Genomic DNA, 11535 nt, shown 5'->3' with positions numbered 1-11535 from the left:
TTGCACACTGTTAGTGGGAATGTAAAATGGTGTAGTCACTGTGGAAAACAGTATGGCGTTTCCTCAAAAAGTCAAAAATAGAATTGCTATATGCTGCAGCAATTCCACTTCTAGGTATATACTCAAAAAAAGTGACAGCAGGAACTTGAACAGACATTTGTACACTCATGTGCATAGCAGCATTATTCATAGTAGCCAAATGATGGAAACAGCCCAAGTGTCCATTGTCAGATGAGTGGATGAACAAAATGTGGTCTATCCATACAATGGAATATTATTCAGTCTTTAAAATGAAGAAAATTCTGACACCTTTTACAACACGATGAACTTTGAGGACATTATGCTAAGTGAAATCAGCCAGTCACAAAAGGACCAATACTGTATGATTCCACTTATATAACATATCTAGAACAGTCAAATTCATAGAGACAAAAGGTAGGATGGTGATTGCCAGGGCTGGAGGGAGGGAGACTGAGGAGTTGTTAATTAATGGGGACAGAATTTCAGTTTCACAGTTTGAAGAGTTCTGCAGATTGGTTGCACAACAGTGTAAATGTACTTAGCACTCCAAAACCGTTCATTTAATTTTTTTTTTTTTTTTTTTTGCGGTACGCGGGCCTCTCACTGCTGTGGCCTCTCCCGTTGCGGAGTACAGGCTCTGGACGCACAGGCCCAGCGGCCATGGCTCACGGGCCCAGCTGCTCCGCGGCATGTGGGATCCTCCTGGACCGGGGCATGAACCCGCGTCCCCTGCATCGGCAGGCGGACTCTCAACCACTGCGCCACCAGGGAAGCCCTAAAAATTTTAAGATAGTAAATTCTATGTGTACTGAACCACAATTAGTAGAGAGATAGAGAGAGAGAGAACTGGTATGCACAAAGGCATCTGAGTCTGCACCTAGATCTTCCTGCCCACTAATTAGCACTTGTCCTTGGGGTTCCTGATCATCTGGTGGTACCCACTCAAGTATCTGAGCCTTCAGGAGATCCTCACCAAATCCTCAGACGTAGCCGGTGTTTCTGTAAAGACATGGCTTCTGGCAAATGGAAACATAGGTGTTTTGGTGTGTTCACTTATTGTCCCAGTGAATAAACATTCTCCAAATTCCTCCTCTGTGCCAGGCATGTCTCCAAGGCTACAGACAGAGCAGTGAAGGAGACTGCCTTGGCCCTGCCCTCAAAGAGCCCACAGTCTGGAAACTGGATCCATCAAAATGGACCACCCAGTGTGGTAAAGAGCCAGGACAGAGACACGCGAGCAGCCTAGAGAGGGGGTGATTGACTGCCTAGTGTGGGAGCCGGTTCTGTCAAGGGAGCCTTCTCCAACAAGTTGTTACCTGAGCTGAGTCCCGAAGGACCAGTAGGGCTTAGGCAGGCAACAGAAGACAGCAGAGGGGATTCCAGGCGGAGTGAGTCCTGGGTAAGGGGAAAAGAGAAATATGGGGAAAAGGGAGGGGTTGAGGTAGGAAGGGAGAGAATGTTAGCAGCGTGGAGCAATAACCACAAATAGTTCAAAGGAATTTATTAGCTCGTAAGTGTCTCTACTGCAGATGTTAACTTGAAGAGTCATTCACCCACCACTAGCCGCAGGGCCTCTTCAGAAATGCTCTGCATAGAGAGGTGATGACCAGAGCTCCTGCCCACCACCTTCTCCAGCACTGCCTGCTGGCCCACTGCTAGTTCCTCACTCCCTGCTCTGGAATGGACTCGAGACCAGGAGCATCATCATCCCCCTGGTCTGGAGAAGACCTCAGGGGTCGCAGTCCTGGTTGGCAGACAGGCAGACGGATCAACAGAGCAGGACTTGGAGTGAGCACCTCCTACCTCCCCCCTTCATATTTTTGTCTGCCTTGAAAGACAGACACTGAGACCAGTGCTAGGTGTCTGCCGCCAGTGCTTGAACTACATACTCATGCAGGGAAATGGAGATATTCAGAACACATATTAGAAAAGAACCAAGTGAACTGTATATAAAATAGATAACCAACAATAACCTGCTGTACAGCACAAGGAACTCTACTCAATACTCTGTAATGGCCTATATGGGAAAAGAATCTAAAAAAGAGTGGATATATGTATATGTATATGTATAACTGACACCTGAAACTAACACAACATTGTAAATCAACTATATTCCAATAAAAATTTAAAAAGAAATTTTTTAAAAAAGAAAAGAACAAAGTGGGAGGTGACTAGGTACAAAGGAGCCCAGAGAGATGCTGCTCTCCTCTTCCTTCCTTAAACTTGGACAGGCTGAAGCTTCTGGAAGCCGAGCCAAACACGGTCTGCACTCTGCACAAGATGGGCTGTTAGTTGGACTTGGAGAAGGGCTTCTGGATGATTGAGTCAAAAACCTGCTGACAGAGAGGCTTCTGGGAGAAATCAAGGGGACATGGGGGTAATGCATATATATGTGGGGACCTACACAACTCTTCTAGCCTCCGGGGTCAAGGCCAAGACTGGAGAGGCAGTTGGGCCCAAGCCATTATGGCTTCTCAGCAGCAGCTGGCTTGGGGCTATTCATTCCATCTGACAGGTAGTCGTCCTCATTATTCTGCTTCATCTTGGTTTCCAAAACCATGATGCGCTGCTTGAGCTTCTGCTGGGCCCCTGTGTACTCAGCCAGCAGGCAGGCAAAGCGAGTGTACAAGGTCTCCATGCTGGTTTCCAGCTGTTCTAGCTTCTCCTGCACATCCACCTCGATGCTGGCTGCCTCCTCATTCTCATCCAACAATCCCTCCTTCATCAGGATCTCCCGGCCTCTCTCCTCCAAGACCCTCTTGGCATCAGGGTACTCCGTCACAGCTTCCATAAGATCATCCTTGGACAAGCAGAAGAGATCTGAGTAGCCAAGACTTCGGATACTGGCTGTGCGTCGATTGCCCATTTTGCTGCCTTTAATGTTAAGGATACTGATCTCTCCAAAGCAACTCCCAGCCAAGAGTAGGGCATACTGAGTGACACCATCATCAGCCACCACTGCCAATTTTCCTTCCTTGATTATGTACATCTCCTTCCCAATATCCCCCTTGCGGCAAATGTAATCCCCAGGACTGAAGACCTGAGGACGGAGCTTTAATACCAGCTCCACCAGCAGGCCAGCCTCACAATCCTGAAAGATGCGCACTTTCTTGAGTGTGGACAGGTGGACATTGATGGCTATCTCAGCCCTCAGCTTAGATGGCAGTTTCTTGAGAACTTCCCGCTCATCCACACTCTTCTTATTGGTCCAGAGGTAGTCAAGCCACCTAATGACCTTGGCTTCCATCTCCTTGCTGACCTTTCGGAACTGCATATAGTGTTTGACAGCGTCGGTCTTGGCCTGGAACTCAGCCCGGGTGGCGTTCATGTTGGAGATCATGGAGCCCACATTTCCCACGATGGTGGCAAAGATGAGGACACCAATCAGGAAATCAAAGATGACAAATAGATACTCCTCATCTTTTACAGGGGGTGGTGTCTCCCCAATGGTGGTGAGGGTCAGTGTAGACCAGTAAAGGCAACAGATGTATTCCCTAGACAGGTAGCCATACTCAGGGTCAGTGATGTTGGGGTAAACCCAGGTGTCGACCCCAAAACCAATGGACTTGGAGATGGCGTAGTAGATGCAGGCGTTCCAGTGGATGATGACCAAGATGTAGAGGACCAGGTTGCTGATGCGGAAGATGTTGGGGTAGCTGGTGCGTGTCTCAGTGCGGTCAAAGAACTCAAACATGCGGGCAAAGTGTAGCAGGCGGTTGAAGCGCAGCTCAGGGCTGTGGAGGCCCACAGCAAAATAGATCAGGTCTGTAGGGATGATGGAAGCCACATCCAGCTTGAACTGCAGGGTGTGGATGTAGTTGTCCCGCAACTTCTTGGTATCTTTGACCAGCAGCCCCTGCTCCAGGAAACCTGGTGGAGACACAGCCAACGTATCACCTCTGCCTTCAGGCCTGTCCCTCCTGGTAGACTAATGTTCAGCAAGGAACAAAGTGATCACTCAGCTCTCTTTCCCAAGGAGGGGTATAGGAAACTCAGAGCATGGCTGGCCATAAGTACCCTAAGAGATCACCCCCAAATCACCACCAACCTGTGTCCCAGACAAACATTTGAGGCTAACACCATGCCAAGATAGCTTCCTGAGAATTTGGATCCAAGCCTTTGGTCTTATGGGCCATGGCCTTCCTGCACATCCCAGTTATCCACTTACCTGTGCGCAATCGGATGAAGAGGTCTACGATGTAGACCACACCTGAGAAGTAGTCCAGCACCAGCCACACTACGTAGTAATCTTTCTGTAGGTCACTGAAGCAGGCTCTGCAGGAAGACAGGGCTGGGCTTCACCATAAAGCTAGCCAAGGCCCCCTGAAGTCCCCAAACTGATTGCCCACTGTGAGCAGGGCTTGGGATGGCCACCAGAGGCACTGATGAATCACAGTCAGTCCGCTGCCCAGAAGACACATATTCACATATTCTCTGACTACTTGGTTACACTTAGAATAAAACCCAGCCCCCTCCCCTGGCACACAAAGCCTGTCTGGTGCTTCACCTGAAGCCCTCCAGCCACACTAAGCCATCCTGAAACAGGGGCTTGGCACCTTGTTGTTCCCTCATCCCAGAATGTGCCCTCCACCAACCTCAAGCATCTAAATAGCCGACTTCCTCTTGTCACTGAGGTCTCAGCCAAGGTACCACCTCCTCAGAGAAGTCTACCCTGAGTGCCTTTTCTCTAGTAGCTCCCTGCCTCTGGTCCTTGGACTCATCTCAGGCATTGGTTTGTTCATGTTCACTGTCAGTGTCCCCCACTAGCCTGAGAGCTCCAGGAGCGCAGACACCACGTGTGTCTTTTTCACCACATTGTCCCCAGCCCTGAGCACTAAGCCTAGCACCCAGTAGGCACTCAGTCAAATCCTTGCTGAATGAATGACTGAGGTAGAGGATGGGGGGGCAACACTGTCAGGAGAAGCTACATGTGGAGGATGACTTCGGAACTGAGACTGCAAGAAGAATCTCCATAGGTTGAAAATGGGGAAAGAGAATTTTCTCTTGAGGAAACATCATGTTCTGATCCAAGAGTAGTGAGTGCTGGGGCTGGGGTATGTCCAGAAGGTGGAGCTAGAGAGAAGGACCAGGTCCAGAGGGCCTTGAAGGCCACGCTGAGCTCTTGAACTTCATCCTGTGGGCAATGAGGGACCATTGAAAGGTTTGTGAGGAAGGCCTGACATCATGAAATCCCAGTTTCTATCAACCATGCCAGTTTCAAGTGTGGAAGATGCATTAGAGGGGCAAGAGTGTCTGTAAGGAATGGCTGCAGGGCTGTTGTACTTGCCCCAGGGAGGGGGCCGGCCTCACCTAGGACAGTATCGGTGTGGATGAGGAAGTAGGAAGAGATTACAGACACCAGGAGAAGGATAGACATGAAGCTTTTGGCAGCATGTTAAATCGGGTTGGGGTTGAAGGAGCTGGGGGTTAATAGGGAAGAGGGAGGGGCCACTGGCAAGCAGGGACTCCAGAAAGAGGGCTGGGTTGAGGTGAGCTCTGTGTCCACAACTGGGGCTGGGTTGCTTTGGCCACACCCTCCCAGACCACCCCCTGCTCACCTGGCCACCAGTAGGCACCAGTTGTAGAGGACAGGCATGGCAATGACAAATAGCCAGCGGTAGTACCAGTCCCCAGCTGGATCCAAGACAAATAGTTCACATTTCTTCCTGAGGAGACAGAGGCCAGGCTTGGGAACCAGCTCCCCAGTGTGGCCCCAGCCCAGCTTCCAGTAGACAGGGGACCCTGAAAAAGCAACACCTAAGGGTATATGTGGGGTGAGGGACGGGTTGTCTTAGGGCCTCATTTTTCAGGAAGCCACAACCTGGCACTGTGCATCTGAGTAGAGCTTGGTGGGCGAAGAGACCCCACATGGGCCCACTGGCTCTTCTGTCCTCTGGAGGTCTCTTGCCCAGGGGGCGCATGAGGGGTAGTGCTTTCACCGAGGCGGGCTTCAGGCCCTGGGGAGGGACGTCCACAGCATGGTAATGAGGGCTCAGGGCCGGTTCCCACATCCCTCCAGGGAAGAGAGGGGAACTCCAAGCAAGCGAGCATCACGTGCTTCCTGTCCCCGCCCCCGCCCCCACTCCCTGTTTAGTCCCCGGCCTCCAGCTCCCAAATCACTTTCCCAGATGCTGTGTCCTGCCTTGGCAAGAGCTCTTTTCCCCTACTGGCCAGACATCCACAGTCGCCTACTCATTCCTCAAAGAACAGACCCTCCAACTCCGCCTTCTCTGGCCTCCCCGCTTGTTCTGTCTTGCTCAGTTGTTCCTGGGCCTTCTCCCGCCAGGCAGCCCCCAGCATGGCCTCTTCAAACACCCACCCCTGTGCTCACATGGGCACCGGTACTGGCATCCCCTCCACAGCATTCCCTATATGCACCCTCCTCTGTATTTACTGACCGCTAGAACCCAGGCTGGGCTGGCGCACCATTGGCTGAGCCCTGTCCCTGCCCACGTTCAGATGAGCAGCAAGAGGACAGCCGGCAAGAGGCAGCTAAGGTGAGAAAAGCCAGCAGGGGCTCCTGTGGCCGGTGGGCCACTGGCTGTTAGAGAGGACATAGGCCCTGGTCAGCCCCTGGCTGTGGTATGAGAAACCCCACCACACCCTCCGACTGCATGCTTGGTAGCCCTTCCAGTCCCACAGGCCGGACAGCTATACTTGGTGCCCTTGCCCTCGCTGTCCTTGTCGCCTTTGCCATCTCCTTGCTGTGTCGTCACGGTCTGGAGCTCAGGCCCACAGAAACGCTCAAGGAACGAGTCAGGTCTGGGCTCCTCCTCGCGGAAATTCTTGTTGGCCCACTCTCTGATGACCCCCACCAGGCAGGCAATCCTAGAGAGGCGAGAAGAGAACTGCACTGTGGAGAGAGGACCTGCGCCGAGGACAGGGGGAAGGGGCTCGGGTGTGACTCCCAGCACAGCAGCCTGAGGGGTAAGGGGCTAGTCTGGGAAGACTTCCTGTAGGAGGTGCCATCTCTGTCGATTGTGAAGAACAAACAGGGGGTCTCTGGGGCAAGATGGAGATGATGCTAAGGCAGGACAGGTCAGGAGGAAGGTTGGCTCAAGCTTCTGGATTTCCCCATGGGGCCTACAACTCTGGGCTGGAGACTTGGGAGCCCTCTACCTATACCCTTCCGCTGGGAAGCATCTCTCCTCCCAACACTGCCACAGGCAAGTCTGAAGAGGAACCTGCACTGCCACTCGGAGCCTGCTCACAGGAGCCTCCTCCCGAGAAAAAGTTGAGCTAGGACAGCATTGACAGTGCTTCCCAGAGGTCTTGACAGAGAGGCCCCTTGGGACGGAGAGGGCCCCATGATCTGACAGGCCCCATGGGACGGAGGGGTTGCAGCAGGGCAGTGGTGAAACCCACCTGCGGAAGGCACCCCTCCTCTGCAGGGGGGCATCCATCTCTGCCAGCCTCTGTAGTTCTGAGGAGATGTCATCGTCAGCCGCAGACTGTGGCCTGCAGAGGAAGGAGCAGGGGTGACCAAGGGTTTGTTTGTTTGTTTTTTGTCTCCTATTAGCACTCTCCCCTCCCGGGAGATGCCTAGAAATCCCGTCGTCCTTTTAGAGGCTGTCCTTGAGCCAAAGATTATTTACTCTGTGACAATGAGGCACAGTTGGGAGAAAGTCGCAGCCTCAAGACCACCTCTGCAATGATCCAGCCTCAGCAGACTCACCTGTTGCTGGCCCTGTGGTCATCTTCGCCATTGACCTTGATGGCAGGAGGTGCACGATGGTTGTGGTTATTGGCTGGGGAGCTCTTCACTCCATTGGCTTTTTCTGTCATCTTCCATGTACAACCAGGACCCTCACCTGCCAGGGAGAGGCCCAAGAGGAAGGTCACAGAACACCCTGGCACCCATATAAGGCAGGAGGGCCTCAGGTGAGCACTGAAAACAGAGCCGGGGCCCACTTGGCAAACCCCAGCTCCCCTGGGTATTGCTGTGGCAGTGCAGGGCAAGGGCATCTGCATCGCCAACGTGGCAGGCTCCAAGCACCCAGGAGATGATGGTGCTCTTCCCACCCCCATAGGTAATTTCAAAGGCAAACAGCGCTGAACTGCATGATGTGTTGCTTTTCCTTTTACCTCAGTGAACTTTTTGACATATGAACTAACAAAGCTAAAACAAAACAAAACAAGAAACTGTTTAAGCCATCTTCTGTTGTCTGGCACAGGCTTAAGCTGCTGAGCACCTCCAAACTAGCCACTGCTCCCAAATTCCTGCCCTGTGGGAGGAGATGTATCTCCTTGGCCCAAAGAAGCTGCCACCTGCCCCCACCCCCAGCTCTCTGGTTCTCCTCAGGTGGGAGTCCTATCTCTCACTGACTTTTTCAGCAGGGGCAGTGACTCTGGGGGTCCTTCTTTTCTGCTCTGATCACATTCTCTCCGGCACCTCCAAGCTGAGGAACGAACGGTAGCCCGGTGGATGGGGCAAGGAGTGAGGAGGAGAGAAGGGAGGGCTCCCATGGGCTCTATAGGCAGTGGTCCAAATCAGGACTCTCTCCTTTGGGCTATGGGGAGCCTTGTAAGGGCTGAGCAGGAGCATGACAAGGACAGCATTATATTCGAGAAAGATCCTTCTGACTGCTAGGTGGAGACTGGATTAGAGGGGGAGCAAGAGTGGAGAAGTCTGGAGAAGACGGTGCCAATGAAGCCCGAGACAAGGGGGAGGGAATTGGGTGTGTGGAGTGAGGGAGAACAAGTGGGTGAGGCCACGCAGGAAGAATCCTGGAGAACCCCAACATTTAAGAATTGAGTAGAGGAGGAGTCATCCACAAAATGGACTGAGAAAAAGCATCCTGAGGGGAAAAATCCAGAAGAGAGACAGGAGATGGTGATCCACCATGTGTTTTGCATAGGGTCAGGGAGGATAGGATGGCGCTTCCCTGCTGAGGCATGCCCTACCAGATTTGGTCAGAAATGATGAGCACGCCCCGCAGATTACCTACTGCTGGAGCTCATCGTCCCAACCCCCTCCCCAAGCTTGCTCCAGCTTCTGAAGCCATCACCAGGGCGATGGCAGGCACCTCAGGCTCTGCAGTGAGTGGTAATAACAAGCAGCCTCAGAGCCACTCGCCTGTTACTCTCTGTGGGACTGTGGCACCAGGATGCTAATGAGGGAACCTGAGGGAGAGGAACCTGGATCCCTGAGTCCCTGCTTGAACCCTAGAGGTGGCTGACCATGGAGACAGAAAGTTCCAGGCAATGCAAACAAAGCTGGGGCCTCTTGCACTGGTCAGGTTTCGGTGCTGGCCTCCTGGAAGCCTGAAGATGAAGAGGGGCTGGAACTCAGGCCCAGAGTGGAACACGTTAGAGCACTTTTCAGGAGATGAACGGCAGGGGTAGAAGAGGGGCAATGAAGGTCAAGTTCACTGCAGGAATGGAGGGGTCCCTGGTGTGGGAGGGTGGACCCGGAGTACAGAGTGAGCTATGCTTACAGCAATAGGGCAGAGGAGTCCAAGGCCCCCCAGGGAGGCTGCAAACACCAGGCAGAGGACTTGGGACAGCCTCTTGCTGATAGAGAGCCAGCGTTGGCCCTGCCTGCCACCACTTGGACCCCTCCCCTCCTTACTGATCATCCCCAATAGCAGTGGCACTGAACCCACAAGAGGGACAGCTCTGGGGGCACATGACAACATTTATGCCCTTTATAAGTTTCTGGCACCAAGACAGATTCCTCTCCCATGATCCCTGCTCCTTCTCTGCCAGGAACAGGCTCTTCCCTCTGTCTGGCTGCCCTGCATGCTCTGCCACCCACATGCCCCTTCACGAGAAATGCCCCCTCAGACCTCTCACCAGGGAACAAGGGTAGGCAGCTATCCCCAGCCCGCAGGCAGCTAGGCCAGTGCTTCCCATCTGCGCGTTTGCTCCGGAAACTTCATCCAGTCCCAGACTTCGCTTACCATTATGTCCCCACCCAGGCATCTCTTCCAAGCTGCCCACCCATATCTCCAGCTGCCTGCTGGACACCTTCTTCTTTGAGGTGCCTCAAACCCAACCTACCTAAAACTGACCTTGACATTTTTTACCTACAATTCAGCTTCTCCTCCAATTTCCCAACTCAGAAAGGGACCTGTCCTCTTCTCAGTCACCCAGGCCAAAAACCTTCACTCATCCCCTCCAAGCAGCCCCCGTTCTCAGTTGATTGTCCCCCCGACAAAGTGTCAAAAATCTTTCCATTCACTGCCCTCTGTCCCCAAGGCCCCGGCCTGGTCTCGAGCTTTCAGAGTCACTCTCCAGGCCTGCTGCAGCAGACTCTGACCAGCCCAGCGCTCACTGGGGTCTGGACTGGAGGGGAGACATGGACACCACCTGGCTTGCTGGCAGTTCAAGCTCTGAGAGGGGATGAACGTCACCCCTCACCCCACCATAGCATGAGAGCAAGGCTGAGGGGAGAGTCCTGAGGAGACTGCGGAGGACAGGCCCCAGGAGACGGAGTCTCAGGGAGGGAGGAGCCTGCAGGGCCACATCAGGAGAGCAGGGCTGCCGGCAGAGCCTGACTCTTCTTCCCCCGAGATGAGAGCTGGAGCGGCCCTGCATCGCACACTAGGGGCCTCGCTGGTGACCTCATCAAGAGCAGTCCCAAGGAGTGCTGGTAGAGAAGACCGTTTGTAGGGTTTCAGACTCCTTTTACACAAAGGAGATAGTAAAGCAAGTGGAAAGGTTTTTGAGGAGGGATGGTGAAAATATCTGTGCTTGTGACCAACCCCAGTTAGGGCTGGAGCTCATGAAAGATGGATAGAATGGGTGGGTCCAGGTACCAGAGGAGGTGAGAGGTGACTTATGAAGAATGCAGAGGGGAGGGGTCCCTGATGAACAGGCCAGGAGGGGCAGGAGGTGATAGGCAGACATGTTAGATGGGGGTAGAGGAACAGTGAGAGACAGGTCAAGAAGCTCACTCATGCCAATCCCCAGCATTCTCAGCAAAATGGGAGGGGGTTTCATCTTCAGAGGCATCAGGCAGTGGTAGATGCGGACCTTGCAGGAGGCCAGAAAGTTTGCAATAGCTGCTGCAGGAATGCACTGGAGAAACAAAGCAAGTGTGAGGGCAGGGCTAGGCCGCGTGAGGAAGACTGCAGATGTGTAGTTGGCAAAGAGAAGAGAGATGGGCAGGGGACCCAGATAGGAGGGAAGCTTACAAACCAAGGGTAAGGCACCATAATTCTGTAAAAAGCCCAACATCAATCGTAGTGCACTTCTGGGCCTCCCTTCTCGTCGTCCACTAGTTGAACAGCCAGCCCAAGACTTTTATAGAAACCCCAGCCTGGTCCAGGGAGTCTCTTGGACCCTGGTTAAAAGCATTCTGATGATGATCCCTTCAGAGATGTTAAGGCCAGGAAGAGAAGGAGGAAGCTGGAAATACAACCAAGGCTCGAAGCCAGAGCTACTACCTTCCAGTCTGTGGCTCATTCAAATCTCACCGCTGCCCAGTGCTCTTTTAGTCATTCATCTATTCCATGCATACGGTCAAGGCACCTGGTGTGCAGCAGGTCTCCACAAGGTGCTGAGCTGATA

At 53.0% G+C, this 11535-nt stretch overlaps 1 protein-coding gene across 1 annotated transcript; it reads right to left on the bottom strand.

Moving 5' to 3' along the window:
• Nucleotides 1–2485: 2485 nt before the first annotated feature.
• CNGA2 (cyclic nucleotide gated channel subunit alpha 2) lies at nucleotides 2486–7806 on the bottom strand (the record flags this gene model as incomplete). Its single annotated transcript, XM_079727112.1, has 6 exons — nucleotides 2486–3891; nucleotides 4190–4296; nucleotides 5580–5687; nucleotides 6679–6849; nucleotides 7387–7479; nucleotides 7697–7806. 6 exons carry the CDS (start codon nucleotides 7804–7806, stop codon nucleotides 2486–2488), a joined length of 1995 nt encoding a protein of 664 aa, XP_079583238.1.
• Between the last annotated feature and the right edge of the window lie 3729 nt (nucleotides 7807–11535).

Source organism: Hyperoodon ampullatus, assembly GCF_949752795.1.
Source record: "Hyperoodon ampullatus genome assembly, chromosome: X".
NCBI classification, from domain to species: Eukaryota; Metazoa; Chordata; class Mammalia; order Artiodactyla; family Ziphiidae; genus Hyperoodon; species Hyperoodon ampullatus.
Note: the sequence above shows the minus strand (reverse complement) of the source record. Positions and strands in the feature narration are given on the sequence as shown.